Source organism: Sycon ciliatum, chromosome 2 (genome assembly GCF_964019385.1).
Source record: "Sycon ciliatum chromosome 2, ocSycCili1.1, whole genome shotgun sequence".
In the NCBI taxonomy this organism is placed as follows: domain Eukaryota; kingdom Metazoa; phylum Porifera; class Calcarea; order Leucosolenida; family Sycettidae; genus Sycon; species Sycon ciliatum.
Window position 1 is genome coordinate 5,911,693 of NC_088644.1, and position 20,790 is coordinate 5,932,482.

The 20,790-nt window shown below is 46.7% G+C and overlaps 3 protein-coding genes across 4 annotated transcripts in view; 2 read left to right on the top strand and 1 right to left on the bottom strand.

Moving 5' to 3' along the window:
• Nucleotides 1–5,116, top strand: part of LOC135808402 (rho GTPase-activating protein 26-like) — a 33,820-nt gene extending 28,704 nt beyond the window's left edge. Inside the window, exons 23-27 of the mRNA XM_065321588.1 lie at nt 663–740; nt 1,383–1,623; nt 2,033–2,101; nt 2,273–2,352; nt 4,376–5,116. Coding sequence (XP_065177660.1) covers nt 663–740; nt 1,383–1,623; nt 2,033–2,101; nt 2,273–2,352; nt 4,376–4,464 — 557 coding nt within the window. The 3' untranslated portion in view covers nt 4,465–5,116. The remainder of the gene's footprint in view (nt 1–662; nt 741–1,382; nt 1,624–2,032; nt 2,102–2,272; nt 2,353–4,375) is intronic.
• A 1,146-nt stretch (nt 5,117–6,262) lies between these two features.
• Nucleotides 6,263–18,357, bottom strand: LOC135808399 (uncharacterized). The gene is made up of 13 exons (XM_065321584.1): nt 17,555–18,357; nt 14,812–15,320; nt 14,175–14,277; nt 13,681–13,821; nt 13,333–13,418; nt 12,426–12,525; nt 12,013–12,078; nt 11,693–11,749; nt 10,790–10,920; nt 10,363–10,439; nt 9,234–9,314; nt 8,555–8,601; nt 6,263–7,604 (listed from the first exon to the last, which is right to left on the bottom strand). Exons 1-13 carry the CDS (start codon nt 18,060–18,062, stop codon nt 7,492–7,494), a joined length of 2,019 nt encoding a protein of 672 aa, XP_065177656.1. The 5' UTR covers nt 18,063–18,357; the 3' UTR covers nt 6,263–7,491.
• A 145-nt stretch (nt 18,358–18,502) lies between these two features.
• Nucleotides 18,503–20,790, top strand: part of LOC135808400 (magnesium transporter NIPA2-like) — a 6,784-nt gene continuing 4,496 nt past the window's right edge. The window contains exons 1-4 of one of the 2 annotated variants that reach the window (XM_065321585.1): nt 18,503–18,716; nt 18,805–19,008; nt 19,674–19,730; nt 20,769–20,790. The exon at nt 20,769–20,790 is cut by the window's right edge and continues 69 nt beyond it. In XM_065321585.1, coding sequence (XP_065177657.1) covers nt 18,650–18,716; nt 18,805–19,008; nt 19,674–19,730; nt 20,769–20,790 — 350 coding nt within the window. In that variant the 5' untranslated portion in view covers nt 18,503–18,649. The remainder of the gene's footprint in view (nt 18,717–18,804; nt 19,009–19,673; nt 19,731–20,768) is intronic. The other variant, XM_065321586.1, reaches the window with a different exon arrangement.

Genomic DNA, 20,790 nt, shown 5'->3' on the forward strand with positions numbered 1-20,790 from the left:
TGGTTGTGAGTTGACAAGTGGGCTGGAACAGTGTCTGCACTAGCGGGTCTGCACTAGCGGGTCTGCACTAGCGGGTCTGCACTAGCGGGTCTGCACTAGCGGGTCTGCACTAGCAGGTCTGCACTAGCGGGTCTGCACTAGCAGGTCTGCACTAACGGGTCTGCACCAGCGGGTCTGCACTCTGCACTAGCAGGTCTGCACTAGCGGGTCTGCACTAGCAGGTCTGCACTAGCAGGTCTGCACTAGCAGGTCTGCACTAGCAGGTCTGCACTAGCGGGTCTGCACTAGCGGGTCTGCACTAGCGGGTCTGCACCAGAGGGTCTGCACTAGCGGGTCTGCACTAGCGGGTCTGCCTTAGCAGGTCTGCACCAACTGGTCTGCACCAGCGGGTCTGCACTAGCGGGTCTGCACCAGCGGGTCTGCACTAGCGGGTCTGCACCAGCGGGTCTGCACTAGCAGGTCTGCACCAGCAGGCACACTGGCACAGCCATTCCACTCATGCATTAGGTACAGCCTGGGCCAGGGATTGATTTCAGCCAGCAATTGTGTGAGTTTAGTGCGTAACATCAGAATAAAGTCATACATGTATGTACATACATGCAATGTCTAATTGTTATGTGCATCTACATTGTACATCTTTCTGGATTTGCCTCTCTCCACAGCCGATCATCGTATGCGAGTGCACTCTGAAGCAGCAGGTGTGAGAATGCCGCACAAGCCACCACCGCCCCCTCCCTCAGGTTGGTGCCAATCAGTTTGCATTACAATTTACAAACGCTCCCCAATTCCACCGATCCCATCCCACTCATTCCACCAGTACTGTCTTCTTGTTTTGTTTTCGATAAACCCTACTATGGATAGGTCACCAGGGACTAGAGTTTTTAATGGTGAACAATCATACAACACAGTGAATGGAAAATGTTCAGTGCCTGTTCTAAGTACGAATTGCACTTTCTATAGCAAGCCTTATTGCACTTTCTATAGCAAGCCTTATTGCACTTTCTATAGCAAGCCTTATTGCACTTTCTATAGCAAGCCTTATTGCACTTTCTATAGCAAGCCTTATTGCACTTTCTATAGCAAGCCTTATTGCACTTTCTATAGCAAGCCTTATTGCACTTTCTATAGCAAGCCTTATTGCACTTTCTATAGCAAGCCTTATTGCACTTTCTATAGCAAGCCTTATTGCTTTACCGCTTTAGTAACTGTATCTCCGCCTTTGATCTTTGCAGGGTGGTGGGGTTCCTACGGATGCTGAAAACTCAATCTAACTCAGTCTCAAGCGAACCGTGAATTTCTTTATTGAAAGTCGAGTAAAATGGTGGCACGTACATTGTACTCGAGTATACTCATTCCATTGTTGGTTGTGTCTTTCTCTTCAGTAAATCGCCAACACACTGCTCCAACAATCCTGACAAAGCCGACAGTACCAGCCCCGTCCCCGCCAAACGGTCCGAGTAGCCCTCAAGTGGACCTGTCCAAGCCCGTGGCGCCTGTTGCTCCCCAGCCGCGGCGGCGTCCTGGCAGCATGACAGACCATGACCTGAGCGGCAGCGCGGGGACAGAGTCCGTCCTCTCCGGTACTCCGACCAGTGGCGATAAGAACAGCGTCTTAGAAGAAGAGTAAGTCGTCTATAAAAGCTGTGTGGGGTGGCTCGTTATCATGGCCCATGTGTCTTGAACTACTGTAGAATGTGATGTTTTGCCCTGTTTTGTTTGTTTGTTTTGTAGGGCATATGAGCAGCATGTGTTTTTTTGTTAAACTCCTTTCAGTGTTCCATCCTGTTCATCTGTCAGACTATATTGGTCTGTGTCCGGTATGTTGGTCTGTGTCCGGTGACTCAGTTTCGTACATTCGTAAAGGTTGGCCGTCACTAGAGTTATAACGTTAGTGCAGTGACATCATGTGGCAGGGTCATCTGCATATGAATGAGTCGTCAACCTCCGATCTCCGATGGGTAGTGTAGTCATCAGACTGACCTTCTAGATGATATGACTGTATTCTTGCGTGTTCATTTTGTGCACTGTGTAGGCACGTCAATAGTGCATCGCATCCTACTGGACCGCCAGCCGCACCGCCGCGAAGACACCGCCCTGGCAGGTACGCCTTTCTTGCATCACGCTGGACAAATGTGCCGGTGCAGGCTGCTATTCCATCAGGCAACAATCCATGGGTCTGTGTATAGTTATCTTCTTGGTTTGAAAATTGGTTTCTCCAATAGGTATTCTGTGCGTGTGCATGTGTGTATGTGCGTTTTGGCTGTGTACACAGGCGAGCAAGAGCACTGTATCCTTGCCTGGCGGAAGATGTCCATGAGCTCTCGTTTGACACGGACGATATCTTCCATGAAGGTGAGTGACAGCATAGAACACTAGACTGCACGTTGCCAAAGTTATCAGGTTGACATCACATGACCTTTCAGTAATTTGATTGGATATTGTCAGGCTATCATTGTACATGGCGATCAGTATTACGAGATAGTGGTCGCGACTTCGGCGATAATGTCATAGGAAAGGTGCTTGCTCCCCACACCGGAGCTTGTGCTTTTCAGCCGACTTGTCAAGTGTCCGGTTAAAGTCGGCAGAAAATGCGCTAGCTCCGGCGTGGGGAGCAAACACCTTTCCAACAAACAGCAGTGCTACATAAAATGCATCACTACATGTTGCCACATGCATGGAAAGAAGCAAGTAATTAGGAACTACTAACAGAACTTATTTCCTCAAAGTAGTGAGATTCAGAGTAGGTGCCAGGTGTGTATGTGTACATACTTTGAAGTATGTATTTGTATTTAGGCACAGTGGGTTGGTCTAAGACCATGATTGAGAAACGAGAGGTACCAGGTTCAAGTCCTGCTTGGAAGCGGAAGGATTTTTTCCAACCGTGCTGCGACCCACAGTTAAAGGGGAAGTATACCCTAAAATCAAATTTTCACCAGTTGTAGTCTTCTGGGTGCTGAGTCGAATGGTCTTGGTCCGAGGAAGCTGCGACGCTCCCTTCCTACTTGAATCCCAATCGAACTCGCGCACTTCCACCGAAACTGGGTGACTGCGCCCTACTAGATGGGGATTTGTATGCAAAATGTCACTAAAAGCGCCATTTCGTTCTTATAAAAGCACGGATGACCGCGATTGGCCCATATGTTGTAGTCTTTTGGACGCTGAGTCGACTGGTTTTGGTCCGAAAAGGCTGCGATGCAGCGTTCCTCCTTTATTCCCAATCGAACATGGTTGAACAAGTGGTCACGTGCTCCTGGGTGCCCAAATCACCTGGTCACCGCGCCAGCAGGCGACAACTTTCACACCAAGGTTCAACTCGAGTTCAACTCGAGTGACAGGACTGCACCCAAAAAAGGTCAAACAGGCTAGTAAGTTGTACCCTGCAGGCACGGTGACCAGGTGACTGGTGTACGCAGGAGCACGTGACCGCTTGTTCAACCATGTTCGATTGGGAATAAAGGAGGAACGCTGCATCGCAGCCTTTTCGGACCAAAACCAGTCGACTCAGCGTCCAAAAGACTACAACATATGGGCCAATCGCGGTCATCCATGCTTTTATAAGAACGAAATGGCGCTTTTAGTGACATTTTGCATACAAATCCCCATCTAGTAGGGCGCAGTCACCCAGTTTCGGTGGAAGTGCGCGAGTTCGATTGGGATTCAAGTTGGAAGGGAGCGTCGCAGCTTCCTCGGACCAAGACCATTCGACTCAGCACCCCGAAGACTACAACTGGTGAAAATTTGATTTTAGGGTATACTTCCCCTTTAATTGGGAACTCGTGTCCTGGCATGAGTAATACATGGATGTGGCAAATGGGATTGAGGCCTTTGGCCTCTGGTTGGTAGATCTGATCTATCCTCCCCACCGCTTGGGAGCCGCATCTGACGCCTGATCATGGGGTGGTGGCGTCCCACGGAAGCGGAAAGGTGGTTCTTGACCAGGGAGTTGTACGACTCCTTGTTCTTGACCTGCCCGTTACGCGAACCCGTCGAATTTTTTATTTTTTTATTTTTTTATTTGTATTTATGGATTCTCCACAGGCCTTGGCCTGGATCGGGGGAGTCTCTGTGTGCCAGGGGCATGTTAATCAATCATAAACACAGAATTACAGATCAAGAAATTTGAAGAAAGGTGAACTGAAAGCCTGAAAGACTGCATTCGAAGTGACGTAACACATATTCAGCCATGAGAAATAGTCATTCGAATGTGACGAACCGAACAAATATTCGTTATATTTGTTTCCCTCCTTTCCACTTGCAATAATATTTGAGCCTTGAAGCAAGCAGAGCTCGAAGACTGAGAACTCATAACGTCTTGAAAAACTCACTCTATTGTTTTATGTGTGTCTGTGCGGTGTACTGTTGTCGTCCTTGACAGTTGTTGTATCCGACGAGCCTGGCTGGTATATGTGTACGCTGCGCGGCCGCACTGGACTGGTACCCGAGAATTACATTGAACTGCTCTAGGAGGGTTAGGAGTGAGCCGTCGCACATGGGGTGGCTGCGGCCAAGCTGGCAAGCCATCTCGGGTCTCAGTGCGTTTTACCGTCGAGATGCATGTCAACTTGTTCTCGCGCTCCGTGTCTCACCTGATTATGCAAGGCAGGATCATCCGGTGGCCTGCTGGCCTCCTGGGTATCACCTTGCTCTCACAGCATGAGACCATGGATGTGCGTATGCCTATGCGTGTACCTGATCGACTTGAAGAACTGGATTGTTCCCAATTGACCGTGAGACTCCTTTCCGAAACTTCGCCTAGTCCAGTGTGAAGAACGTCTCTAAACCAGTCATGTTTTGTCTTTGACGCTGTTGGTTAGATGTGCTGTTTTTTTAACGTCTGGTGGATTTATATTTGATTGTGATCATAACATTATAGAATACATTTGTCGAGTACCTTCAGTAAAATAATATGCAGCTTTTCTGCTTTAGTGCACTGGCTGATTGCAGAGTAAGTTTAGGATTCTATTGAAACGATATTCGCATGTACTTACAACCCCGCTGAGTCTCTATGCATGGCATACTGACTTGTGAGATACACCTTTTAAAGTTATAATATTCAGACGGGTGAGTTACCATACTGGTGGCTTGTTCCCAAACAACGTGTATATTTATTCCCGAAGCTGTGCTGCATTATGGCTTATGTGAATGAGCAGATCTAGTCGTGGCCACGGCACCGGGCATTCGGCAGTCTTTTCTGCTGTTCCAGAGTCGAGCAGGCATTCAGTACACTACAATAGACGCGTATAGCCGATTGGTTTGTAGGTTTGCTTGCGAATCATGAGGTTCCGAGTTCAAAACCTGCGCTGGTAACAGAGAGTGTGTTTAGTGCTCTCTCAACCGCGTTGATGCGGGCGAGTACCATGCACTTTACATGCAATGAACTGTGCAGACACCCACGGTGAACTGGGTACTCACTTGCTCGGTGTGAGGGTAACAAGGATGCGGTTTATGCGGTTATAGGGCCGTTACACGCCTACTTGTTGAGATACTTATCCCCTCCCCTGACTCACTTGTGAGGTCTGCATTCGACACTGAGGATGTATGGGCAAAGTGGTGGCCCGCCGATGCGAAGGACTTAGGTATTTGCTTCAAGTGATGTTTTCCTCAACACGTCAGGTGATGCAGCCGCGAATCCGGCACGTAAGTCTTTACTTAACAATAGTCAATAGACTATGCATGTCAAGTACAATGGACTATGCATGTCAACAGCAGCACTAGCCACTCGGTTTTGCCATGGCGACGGTGCTGTATGGGAGTTTACAGTGTCAGGCTAGACTAGCGGAGGCTCTTTCTGAACACCTCTACAAAATGGCATTGTCCGCACGGATGCGGTCATGACGAGACCTGGGCCACGGGTGCAACTTTCAGGTCACGTATGAGCACCCATTCACACACATACACACACCATGTACAATCATGTACAGATCTACCATGTAACGTTATACGCCCATCGCAAGAGAAGCATGCAAATCTGCAAATGCACTGTATGTGCACCCACAGATTTTCTCTTATAGCAACGATAGCGGGCAAAATCCGAATTGAAACAGATCAAGACAAGCGCCAGATAACTGCCTAATCCACATAACTAGTAGTAGCGAAGTCATGTGAATCGCCCGCCAATGCACGCCTAGTCTACACCACACAGAGAACATCGGAATAGGATAGCCAAGACAGATACCTATGCACACCCTGCACTTGACGGGGGGGGGGGGGGGGACACACACAAGAACACACAAGAACACACACACGTACAGATATCAACAAGTTCCACATCTTTGAATATTCACTGGCATGAGACTCTTTTTAAATATTTTTCAATTGAAGACAGCGGATTAACTGTTAACCGTAAATAATCTCTTAGACTCGCCATAGCCATAGATCGAGGGAAGCAGAATCGGTTGGAGAAAGAAGTTCTCTTTTCTAAAGACAATAAAAACAGCGCAGCGGTCCACTTTCAGAAGATGAATAATGAGTGGAATTTTAATTCCAAAATACTCCAATTGAGAAGCTGTTGTGATAAAACTCGCCCTAAACGTGGCAAACTAGATTAAAAAAAAATAGCGCACAATCTGATTGCGGTCCAGCATTGATCAGAAAATCGATGTCACATAAAAAGATTAAAAATAACATGATAACACATGACTCGTACTTGCATGCAAGCACCATGGTCACCATGGTTACGCTCATTCTGTGTTTAGTGGTTGCAGTTTTACATAAAAATCAGGTCAGTCTATAATAATTAAAAAAAAACTCTCCAATATATTTGCTCGAAGCACGAAAGGAACAAACTGCGAGCATTGATGTGCTGGTACTTGATAAAAACAGGTATTTATAAATATACTCAGAAACAAACCGTTGGAAGCAGGTGGAGTTAGGCCAATAAATCATTTTTTTTCAAAACGTGCCAAGACTACTGGACTCCGTATAACTATATGACTCGTCAGCAAAGCAAATAAGAATGGCACTGGATATACATGTAAGTCCAAGCCGAAGCCAGGAAATTTGGACAGGGACAAAAAAAATTAAATGGATGAAAGATTCACCAAACAATAGAACGAGTAACTATCGCTAATCACTGAAGAAGAGGTCTTGAATTGAAGAGGACAGTGTGTGATTCAGGTGGACAGTCCGGAGTGAATGCTTTGGCCAGGGCTGACTGCAGTCCTAAAACTGATACACCATGATTCGATTACTTTTTCTGTAGTCTCTAGTGTAGGCGACACATGTGCAGCTGTGATGCCGAGACCCTTGGTCGGCTGAGCTTCACAGGTCCCACCCACTCCGTCCTGCTGGATATGTACCATTGTGTCGAGTTCTCCTTGTCATTTTAGTTCATCATGCAGTGAGTGTTCAATAATAAAAAATGACTGGATGATTGTCATTCACTGGCTTGAGTGCGTACCCCAGTATTGAATAGGACAGGGCCATGGCACCATATCACAGCAGATCGAGAAGCAAGTCGGTGTGTCGCATTTTGCACAAGTGTAGCCCAGATTACAGCTGGGTGGATGTGCGCCGCTGAGAGAACTCCTCTCTCATTTTCTCCTGATGCTTCTCCAGGTCGGAGAGAAGCTGCCTGGGATGGTTGGCAAGCTGCAGTCGGAGTTCTGGAAGGTATGAATTGGGAGTAAGGGCACCCGGGCAGAGCACACAAGGCAGAGCTCATCATAACACTAAACATTATTAACAACGGCAGAGAGCTAAACAAACAGCAGTTCTACAATTATAATAATATACAAGCCAAAGTGTTTATCCAGTGAAGAAGCTGATGAGCTCGTCTGCATTCTGCTACCAGTATGAGCTCACCAAACATACAGTCACTGGATAGGGCATGCATGTACTCACCAAACACACTGGATGGGGCATGCATGTACTCACCAAACACACTGGATAGGGCATGCATGTACTCACCAAACACACTGGATGGGGCATGCATGTACTCACCAAACACACTGGATAGGGCATGCATGTACTCACCAAACACACTGGATAGGGCATGCATGTACTCACCAAACACACTGGATAGGGCATGCATGTACTCACCAAACACACTGGATAGGGCATGCATGTACTCACCAAACACACTGGATAGGGCATGCATGTACTCACCAAACACACTGGATGGGACATGCATGTACACATTGTACAGTGCTGCAGCTCACCTGATGAAATCCGATCATATGAGTCAAGTTTGCAGCCTGCACCAGCTCACATGCCAGTGTTTGCAGGTCTAGCGCTACACAGCGCCCGGCGCGGACGCAAAATTACGCGATCGGAATTCATCGAGCAGCACAATGCATGCGGATTTCCCAGAACGATGTACTGTCGTGGACATGGAAATCCGGTCGCACGTCTAGCGCCCCCAGGGCGCTGGCCATGCAGCCGTGGTGGGTAACCCACATACGTAGATTTACGCGCTGCAGCTCGTGCACAGTCTGTACGAGCTGATTTCCATGTCCACGACAGTACATGGTGTATTTGATGACTTGAAAAGATCAACACCTGGACAGAAGGTTGCTTAAAAAAACTACTCTCCAAAGCAAGCATGACAACCTACCACCAAGAACCTGCTCCGAATCCACAATCGTCTTACGGCCAGATTTCCTGCAGCGTATACACACACGCAAATAACGTGACACAAGACCAAATCAAGATGCATGATCATCACAGAGAAAAATACAACAGAAAACAGATCAGGAGCAAACGCAGGAATAATAGACAAGAAAAGCGTAGTGTAGCACACACTTCAGTAAATATAACAATTGTTCTCTCTGGCCGTGGCAGTACATCCGTCAAGCTGCCCTGCCAACACTCTACCACCACTACTGTAGACTTAGAACAACTTGAACGCACGCCATCTTGATGAAACACCCACACACACACACACACACACACACACACACACACATACACACACACACACACACACACACACACACACACACACACACAGAATATCAGCCTGACAGCAGCCCTACTACGGAGCCCACACTGGTGCCGGAACATACTCCGGTGAACCAGCAGTGTGGAAAACAGTTCTATCAACACTACCACTTGGTGTGCTGGTTGGTAAAGAAGAACTGAAGACTATCTCCAACAAAGTGTATGCATCCTGAAAGTAACTTGCAGGGCAGCTCAGACCAGGTCAACAACAACACCATGCACCACACAAAGCACACAAAGAAGAGATGGCCAGACTCCATCCCAGCAGCCAATGTGCTGTAACTAGTACTAACCATGTATTGTAGAGGCGAAACATGCATGCAGCGTATATGTCATTCAGTGTGGAGATCACCTGCTGCCGCTTGTTACATAGCCTGCATAAGGGACAGATAGATGACAGCGAAGGGGATTTACCATAAGGCCTAAACAAAAAATAGGCTTGTTTCCGGTCGGCAACCCCTCAAAAAGGAGACTCAGTCGGCCGGAATGAAACTTTTTTTGGATACTTTTTTTGGTTCCTCAATCGTTGTGGTATTGATGGACAAGCGCACCTACACATGTACATTGTACATATATCATGGCAAGGATCAATGTCAAAGTTGACTGACTCACTGTTCTTGTACAGAATGGGGTGTATTCCTGTTTTCGTACATTCTGAGAAATCAAGCAAACAGTTCGAGTCCTTCCAGCTCTGTTATTCTAGCTCGTATCGACCCCGGAGGTTTTCGAGCCGACAGCTGAGAATCTCTGCTACCTTGTAGGTGTTTCGATTCTGGAATTCGGTTGAGATTTGACTGAGTTATGACTCGTTGAGTGCACTTGCACACATGGCATTGCCACCGTTTGTATACATTTGGGACCAAAAAAAGTTTCAGAATTTGGGAAAAAGTGGCCCGGTCGGGCGACCGGAAACAAGGTCATTATTTGTTTTGGCCTAAATATACTTCGCAGTAAACTATTTTATTTTTTGTCTTTAGACCTTTCCCTTTTCAATTTCCTCACACTGATGGAGATCGAGCACATGTACACTAGACATGTGCAGTTTGTACACATGTGTTCCCATCAACAGTATTCCACTCAGCTACTCTGCTTGAGGATACATGTACTTGAGCTAGAATGGAAAATCACTGAATCCACCAGTGCAGGAGATGATTGTGATGTGAGCAGGCACACAGACTGGCAGAGAGAGAGAGAGAGAGAGAGAGAGAGAGAGAGAGAGAGAGAGAGAGAGAAAGAGAGAGAGAGAGAGAGAGAGAGAGAGAGAGATAGAGAGAGAGAGGCAGGCAGACAGACGAGGAGAGAGAGAGAGCGTGCACAAGAATTTCCAAAGTGATGGCGCATTCAAAACGAAACAAATTATCAGTACGGAGGAAGACAATGCCAGGCTACAAAGGCTACACGTATCTGCGAGTGCCTCCCTACCTGCTGATAGGCCCTTGCTCCAGAGACTGCAGCGCCATCAGAGTCAAGTTGATTGACAGCACCGCAAACGGGAAGTTCTAAACAGGACAGGACATGAGCACACACTCACGCACAACAGGAATCATAAACCTATCAAAAAATGTAGCGTACTAGCATACTAGCACACACACACACACACACACACACACACACACACACACACACACACACACACACACACGTGTATAACGGAGGTGATGCTTGAGCCAGGATGAGAGCATTTCTCTCACCTCTCCTTACCAGGTTCCGCAACAAAATGGCCACTAACGTTATCATTTCGTCCGCCTAGGGAGCGCCCAAGCTCACAAACAACCAACAAGGGGAAGCATGTGACTCTAGTGTGTATGGTGCTTGTATAAAAACAAAAATGTACAGCAACCTGTCTCACCTGCACCTCATGGTTGGACAGGCGATAAACTTTCATAGCCAGTGGCAGTAGCTCTGAGTTGGTCAGTAGGTGTAGCATGTGTACAAGGCTCAGCAGACCTGCAGCACGCAGGTCAGTGGCAGGGTCGGTGCCTGGATAGGGTGCCAAGACAGAGAATCATACACACATGTACTGGTGGTTATCAACGAAAAAGTACTTGAAGTCCTGCTGCCTCCCAGAACAAGAGCTGGCCAAGAAACGTTCCCCTTTTCTACAGGTACGTGCACTATCATGCCATAGCTGTAGCAGATGCACAGAGACAATTCAAGTTACCAAGGAACTGTAATACATATCTAATATTGACTGAGTACGAGGTCAATATAGGAAATAAAAGCCGAGTAAAAGACCGAGGCGAAGCCGAGGTCTTTTACGAGGTTTTTATTTCCTATACTGACCAAGTACGAAGTCAATATTAGATTTATCACGACAAACAGTCCGTATTTCAAATTCCAGAACGATAACCTCATGAATCCCGGTTTTATGATTGCACAACCGTTGCACCACCACCTACTCATGCAGTGACAATGCTGCACTAGGCACCGTTCAACTGCGCAACCCCTAAGCAGTCAAATATAAGCAGTCAATATAGCCCTAAGGAGTGAAATATGCAGGAATATTTGACTGCTTAGGTATGGCAAAAATCTATGTGAGTCAATACTAAGGGAGTGATAAAACTGTGTAATAAAACAGAGTGCTACATTTACTGCTGAAAACGTATCCAACGTTGAGCAATGAGAAAGCTGTACTTCATCACTAAAGCTCTGCGAAGTAGAAAGCAGATAAAGCATGTCATTAGAGATGAGCGCATGCTGCGACGTGCGCAACGCTACACACCCCTCCACAAGGATCAATAATTCCACTCACCCTGAAACCCTATGGACTGCCAGTGGCTGCCAAACCGGGGACAGTCAATGACATCGCCTGCAGAAAGTGAACACCATGACAGCAGAGGCAGAGATAACACATCCACACACCACTCACCAAACTCTGACAAAAGTAGCGCCTTTTCCAAACTTTTTCCAGACCTGGAAAATTAAAATCTAAAATCCAAACTTTTTCCAAACTTCCAAACTTTGCTGCGGACCCTGAATTCAGATACGTACAGAAAGCAAAAGCAGGGAGTACTACATGTAGTATGGCACGATTTCAAGCCGCAAGCGATGGTTCATGCACGGATAGCATACCTGTCAGCTTCTTGTAGATAGTCAATAGGATACGGAAGTGGGTGGGTTCGCTGTTGTCGAATGGAGCTAGAAAACAGAAACAAGAGGGTAAGTTATCAGACTAGACAGGATCTTATCGAAGGAGACTACAAACAAGTCTAAGTTAGGAAACAAACTGTGCCAAAGACCTGCACAGAGCCAATTCTTGAAACACAGCGATTTGGGAAGAGGAGGTGAGGGAGATAGATAAATAGATAGATAGAGATAGAGAGAGAGAGTGAGAGGGAGAGAGAGAGATAGAGAGAGAGAGGCCCCAAGAGAGATGGATCAGAGCAAGAGAGATAGAAGTAGATAAATAGAGAGAGAGAGAGAGAGAGAGAGAGAGAGAGACGTGGGCACGTTCCAAAAGCATTTCAGTGAAGAGGTTGACTTACTATTGGCAATCACGTAGACAAGATCCCTCTCACACACAAGGGACGGCCGCAACTTGGTTGCGAACAGGCCTGGCTTTTTCAGCTGCTGGAAGACTCCATGCTGAGGAGACAACACACCGAGAAAGGACAAACATTTACCCTGGAGACTCAAGGAGAGCATCAGAATGCATGATGGCTAATTCCAAGAGAAGATAAACCGGAGGGTGAAACTCCGCATACGGGTTATGGACAGCATCACTTGCCACTGATGGCCTTTTTTTCGATGTCAAGAAACGGTTCAACTGATGCCACAGGTCGCACTGATGCAGCCAACACTCTAGTCGCAAATCGCAACTTCTGCTATTACTCATCGAAAATCGATGTGTTTCGAAACTCATGCAAAGTTTCACATTATTTCACTATTACAACATGTACAAGTACACTTATAAGCTTCAAAATAACACTGCACTGCTCCTCAAAATAACACTGCACTGCTCCTCAAAATAACACTGCACTGCTCCTCAAAATAACACTGTTTTTCCTGCAGAATATCAGGCAAGATGTCTGTTGTGGCTCTCCGTCTACCCAAGAATTCCTTTTCACGCAAAACACCTGCAAACTGAAACGGACATTTCGCCGGGTGGGAGTGCGGGACTTATAGAGTGGTTTCACATCCATCACATGACCATACAGACAGCCATGTTGGTTCCTACTCCACTCAGCCCCTGCATCTATGGGTCACATGACGTCGGCCATGTGGGTTCCACCGTCCACATGCCATGATCACTTCACGCATAAATTTAGCCACATGACGAAGACGTGAAACAACTCCAATACACCAGTGCGCTTCGACCTAGGACAACATGGCGCACAGATGTGTTGCATTGCGGATTGAAAAAAAGGTATGGCAGCTCACACGTAACAGTACCTTTTGCTGAAGGGTCTGATGGCGTGATTGAAAGTATGCCAATGCTTCGGCAAAAGCAATGCTGACGACGGACTGTGGCCGCGACTCTGAGCAGAGGGCAGAGCAAGCAACAGAGCAGTACTGAAGTGTGTGAACCATGTAGGGTAATACATGCTCAACATATTGGGGTGGGGTATGGCAAGCACACGAGAAAAAGAACGAGAAAAAGCAGTGTACAGATTGTGATGTTACTGGACTGGAGCAATGCTTGTACTGTAGCTATGCAGTAGTCCTGACAAAGCAAGCTATGCCCATTCAAACTTGTAAGTAAGTTGTTTAAGGGATGTAATGAAAATGCAAGCTACATACCTGCGAACGAACTGTCTGCATTTGCGCCCATTGACAGCGGTACAGTGGCAACAGTCTCCCATTCTGTCCGTGCTTGGAGTTCTACTCTTGATGCTGTGCTCGGTGATAGTGTCTTACTGTTGGTATGCACCTGACCAGCAGCTGTCAAGCAAAACAAAAAAAAGAGCAGAGAACGCACGACACAATTAGAAGCAACACAGATACACGCGCGCGCGCACGCACGCACACACATACACACACATATGATATACACCGCAAAGGTGGGAAGCCAGGAGAAAATTCGAAAGAAAGAGAGGCCTTCTGGTCCCTCATGGACCTCGTGTGGAACTGATGGAAATGAACAACCTTCAACCTTCATTGCATTAACAACAAGGCATCGACAGGCAACAGCTCAGACAACAAGCAAATGGAGACAGACTTCAAAAAAGGTACCAGGATGTAGACTGAGAGAAAGCGAGGTAGACAAAGAGAATACTAGTAATGAGTAAACTTACAAACCAAGACAACATTACGAAACTGAAGAGCTGAATCATCGCCGTCGCGCATCACAATGACAGGATGCTCAGGGGAGAACGGCTCGGATGATTCTTCATCTTTCTGCAACCCATACGCAGCAGAAATGCAGGAAAGAGAAGACGAACTTTGTGCGCGACCGAAGACATTTGACAGCAAAACCCGCTAAATCCATGTCATCACTTTTCGGATAATGGCCAAAAAAGGATTCATTATATGTGCGGTTCATATCTAAATCCACAATTGAGTTAGAATTTTGAAACGGCTATAATCAGATTTTTAAAGTGAAATATTTCCTGGTGGTGCCCATAGACGTTTTGATTGCACTGAGCTGAAAATCTGCTTTTCTCAAATTTGGCAGTTTATAGTGTGTTTTGCAGATCAGTTCTTCATTTGTAGTCTAGTAAAATCGCGAGTTTGTCCATGCACATTAATGTTCATGACCTTTCGTTCAGAATCTGTACGTTAGACCTGTAGAGGACTGACGTGTCTCACACAAACAAATAGTGGCGAATATAGCAACGGTCACATTGAAGACAGCGACATACTGGTAAGCAGAACAAGCACTTTATAATCAACCATGGGGGACTATGCAGTGCAGTGCAAGGCTGTACTTACCGCCAGATAGACAAAACCAATGTCATAGGCGTCACCGCGACTCTTGCTTGCAGTTAGAGCGCCTGCAGTTTCCAAGGAGAGCAGCATGCACAGGCCTCGTGACCGTACGCCATCGACACTGTCTTTGGAGATACCCACCTGGACCGGCGGTGGAGTCTTCGTTGATGCTGAGCCGTTGGAGCATGGTGACGCCGGAGCTCCGGGGCTTGTCGGCGTTCCTGCTGGTGGTACGGATGGCAGCTGGCGTCGGCGACGTGGCTGTTCGCCGCCGTCTTGTGTTGGTGACGTCACAGCCGGTGAACCACTCCCGCTGCCATGTGCACTTCCGACGGACGAAGCTGACGGCGAGGTTGCCACACTCACCGGTGCTCCCTGCGGCTGACGCATCTGCATCTGGTAGGTGACGAAGAAATCACCGCTCTGCTGACGCTCTCTGAACACCTCTGATGTGATATTGGTGCACGGGTGGCCACCACTGTAGTAAGTCGCATTGTGCAGTGCAGTGCACACTGCAGGCAAACCCATTTGTGCAAGCATGTAACACACACACACACATACACACACACTTGTACTTGTTGCTCACTGCCAAAACTGGTCACGTGGGTCTCCCCGGGAGAGGGGAGAGAGACTCAAAAGGAATTTTGGAAAGATGACTCAACTGGCTATTGAACCGCCCAACGGCCGACACCCCCTGAAATCCCCAAAACTCTGGTTGGACTTGAAAATGATCCCACTTATGGGCTCACCACACCTCAGTAAGTGGGTGACGACAAGGTGCAGAAAAAGGATTGACGGCATCAGGGTATCCGTCCTGGGATCCAACTGCAGTTACCCCTGCCCCCAGTGAAGGTAATGCTTGCTACTAGTGTGGGTGGCTAAATCAGAGTGGATCTGATCTAAGCGTCACTAGCATCATTGATTACACAAGAGTTAATCTAGCCAGAAGCAGTTAATGGTTAACAGGTATGTATACTTCAAATAGAAAGTAACCTGAAACCAACAAAGGTGGCAGATACAACAATACACCTTCAAGCAGCCGAGCCTGTTGGCAACAGATCCAACACAATCAGGCATAAGTGTACCCACCAACCGGACTAGCTGGCACACACACACACACACAAACACACACACACAAACACACACACACACACACACAAACACACACACACACAAACACACACACACACACACAAACACACACACACACAAACACACACACACAAACACACACACACACACACACACAAACACACACACACACACACACACACACACACACACACACACACAAACACACACACACACAAACACACACACACACACACACACACACAAACACACACACAAACACACACACACACACACACAAACACACACGCACAAACACACACACACACACACACAAACACACACACACAAACACACACACACAAACACACACACAAACACACACACACACACACACACACACACAAACACACACACACACAAACACACACACACAAACACACACACACACACACACACACACACACAAACACACACAAACACACACACAAACACACACACAAACACACACAAACACACACACACAAACACACACACACACACAAACACACACACACACAAACACACACACACACAAACACACACACACACACAAACACACACACAAACACACACAAACACACACAAACACACACACACACACACACACACACACACACACACACACAAACACACACACACACAAACACAGAGACTTATGTAAACAAACATCATACTGCCCGTTCAACACTGTGTTGATGCTGTGGGCTGTTGATCATAGCAAAACAAATTAGGCCGAATAACATTTTTCCGCAGCTGTTTCAACGTTTTGTTGGTGGGCGTACACGGGATACAAGAAGCGTACAGGATACTGAGAAATGTGAGAATAGCATTAAAGTTTGCCAAGGATCTTGATTGAAAGAACTTCCCAGAGAGCATAATACAATGTGGTACCGTAGAATCCCGCGGATAAGCCCATGGGCTTATCTGATTCACAAGGACATTTTGGTGGGCTTATACGAGAACAAGGGCTTATACGCCGACACCAAAATAGTGCTATTGAAAAGTATCAAGGAAGTGAGAAGTACATTGCTGAAAACCACTGTGGAAACAAAAACAACCGATGATTGTGTTGAAATGTACAACAACAGAAAAACTACATGTACTACGTACATCAGGTACATGTACATGGTATGACCAAGAGTCCATAATTTATGGACTCTAGGTATGACCTAGGCCCATGGGCTTGTACGATGAAGCTTTGTGATGTTCAAACTAACCCTGGCCTGGGCTTATACGCGGGTGGGCTTATCCGCGGGATTCTACGGTAATCTACTCCATAGAAGCAGGTAAGCAGAAGCATTCGCTCATTGAAAAATCACTTGGAGGGTCAATTTCTACTCTAACAATCTTTTTTCTGTGGACACTTCAAAATTTCCATGTGCCGATTTGTTCGAAGGCAACTCCGAAAGTGCGTACAGCCAAACACACTATAATACACTGCTTGAAGTACTCACAAGACCTCTCTGTCTCTCCAATACCAAAATGGTCCCTTTGCTCCAGACATTAGTTCCTTTTGGAGACATGCATCACCAGGGTGATCTACTGAATGACCACCAACAATTTGTACACCTTTTTAATAAATTTGTCAGAATCATCGCTTATATTATATAACAGAAGTCAACTGGTCCCTAACCTGCTTGTGGTGAAGAGAACACATCAGGGAGTTCCCCGAGAAGTCCAGAAACCAAATCAGAGCGCTGCTGTGTGACACTGGCTGAGCTGTATACAATCACCATACGTGACTTCTTCTTCACAGCATAAGGCGAGAGACGTGCCATGCCGGCCACGCCATCTGTTTCTTCGCCTCCGTCTGCTTCCGTAGCATCAGCAACATCAGTCGCAGTGGGACGGAAGTTCAAGCTGGACTCACTTCCTTGAGAAGCAGCAGCAGCAGTGAGATCAGCATCGACTACAGCATGCTGGCCACTTTCAGGTGAATGTTCCACTCTCACGAGGACAGTAGTTTCTGGACTTGCCACTGCCTCCTGGTCAACAGGAGTTGGTGACGAAGGTGATCCGAATGAGTCAATGCTGCTATCCGGGGACTTCCTGTCCGACATCAAGGCTTCATAGGCAGCAGCTGCTTCGTCGTCGAACACACTCGGTTTCACTCCGCTAGCTTTCCCTCCGTTTTCCTCCATTCGTGGTGCTGCCTGGGACAGGTGTTTAAATATCCGAAACTGGACTGGGATATGTATTATAATTGGATCTGTGATATGTCCAAAAGGATTCTATCCAATCGGAGGTGCAAGGCCATTCCACCACCCAAGACGAAGGGGAGTTTTCAAATGGAAGAGTAGTTGTATTTTGATCAAACAATCGTGCACAACGAAAAGTCAAACGACAACCGCGTACCGTTCATACGAGAGTACGCTGTACGAGCGCTTCGTTGAATCACCAAGGTGACGAGGGTGGAGTGGATACTAGTACTCACGTCATTTTCAAGTAGGATGACATGATTGACGTTGCACACGTCATAATCATCCATCACCATCATATCCAGCTAGCTAGCTCTGCAGGCGCTAGGCGCACAGAGAAAGCTGCGCTGTCGCCACTTGTGCTGCACTGTGCACAAACAGTACTGAGGCTCGAAGGGGAAATGAACAAAGACGATTCCATCCAGATCGAAGAGACTACTCAGTTCATGTTGCTAATTATTTTGCGAAGTGCTTACATGTAATGCCGGTTAGAAGAGTTCGTTCAGGCCACTCCGAGCCACCTTTCTGTCATGGGGCTGGGGAGGTTTTCGCGGAATGACTTGGCTACAACTGCTACCGCCGCTGCTGTTGTCAATAGTAAGCTGAAGATTCTCAGCGTCGACTGAGAAATCAGTTCAAATTTCTGTTTGTACCAGGAAAGCGAATAATGTCCTCCTATTGACAGTATTGTGTTCCGATGCTCCTGTAGATATTAGTACAAGTATGCCTGGACAGCTCGTCGTTACGCCTGCAACTGGAGCATCAGGACCGACCGATTTTTACAAAGGCGTCGCTCTGGCTGTAAGCTCCAGTGCTTTCATCGGGGCGAGCTTCATCATCAAGAAGAAAGGTTTGCTGCGAGTCGGTCGCTCTTCAGACGGACGTGCCGGTACGTCCACTGTCTAATGTTTGTGGCGAATAGTAAATTTATCGCCGTCCTGTTTCAGCTATGGCTTACATCTGCGACCTTGCTTTGTAATCTCTGTCAGTCCTACAATTAATAAAATTAAATTTAAATCATTCAGCTCCTCAAAACTTATAAATAATACCATTATGAATTCCAAACATGTCTTGGAAGCACCCCTTGGCCCTTCAGTCCATTCAGAGGAAGATGGGGTACCAAATATCGAGCGACTCATAACACTATTAGGCTACTCAGTGGTACCAAGAGTACATGAAAACCAGAGTGTGCAGCTTGGGGCCTTTTCTGCTATGGGTGTCTGTCACGGCGGAATTCCGTGATTACATCGTATTTGGCGCAGATCTGAGGCGGGAAATGGCGTAGTGGGTACAACTGAGCTGCAGTTGTGCAGAAAGAGACCCGCTTGAATCCTGCTTGTACGCACTACATCACTAAAATGATGTAATCACGGAATTCCGCCGTGACAGCAACCCATCCGAGCTGCACACTCTGGTTGTCATATACTCTTGGTGGCACCCAGCACTCAGAGCAATACATGTGCATGCGCCCACACACACACACACGCGCGCACGCACACTTTCTCGTCTCAACATTGACTTCTCCTTGCGTGTCCTGTTGCCTATGGTGTGCAGGAAGCGGCGGTTACGCTTATTTGAGGGAATGGCTATGGTGGACAGGCCTGTTGACAAGTAAGAGATTCTTGATAATGATATGCACTGATTAGTAGCTATGTATGTGGTCTGCGTTCAGCAAAAACTAATGGTAAAATGAATATATCGAATATTTGGAAATTCGTTCCGTTTATCACATTCGTACGAATAGTTCTCATGGCGAATATTCGTTAACCCTGTATGCAGAGTTTACCGGGCGACTTCAAACTTTCGTAACTTTGCGAATACTTGACCGAATCGCCTCATCGAAAGGTCTATCGGCATTAGAAAACTCTCAGCTGTCGTCTCGAAAAAACCCGAACGCGATCCGAGGTCGGTCCTGGAGCGGAGTTATGGCGCTCGAACGAAAAATCAAGTCTCAAGCTGGTTAACTAAACTCTTTTCGTTCCGTGAAAGAATCGATTATGCCGGATGGCCCCTTACCTTATAGAGATTACAGAGAATGTGAGCAAATCCATGTGGTCAATTCATTCTAGGTTGCTAACATAACAAACAAGACACGTGCATAGGTATGGACTCATGATTGTATGTAGGTGTGACCAAGTAGGGTTTCTGGATATGTTGTGGTGTTTGGTTTCCGCCCAACATTGGCGACATGTATGTTTGCACTAGCTTGCAACTGGAATCGTGCAGCCGAACCGACGTGCCTTGCATTGCTTTGCTAGGCTTTTCTGTCACTGTATCTTTTTCGTCACATAATTATACCTGAAGTAGTACCGTACACTTTTCGTACTCAACAGAATCTTAGAATGAAGAAGGAACGGTCGGTTGTTGTGTATCGTGGTGTGTCGGATCATAGTGTATGTTACTAGGGCCCATTCGGTTACAAGAACATCAGCCATAAAGTATAAAGTACAGTGTACAGCTTTGTGTGTCTCTTGGAGGTACATCATGCTGAAGTTTCATTGTATTTAAATTAGACCGGATTGATGAGATTTTTCTCTCTTTGGCTTGGAAGATCTTGACAATGGATGTCTTTTAAAATGGCAATAATGTATGCATGTACTGCTTTATAACGTATTTCTGAATTTGTGTATTGGCTTTTCTGTACTGCAGTGGTTGCTGGCGAGGCAGCTAA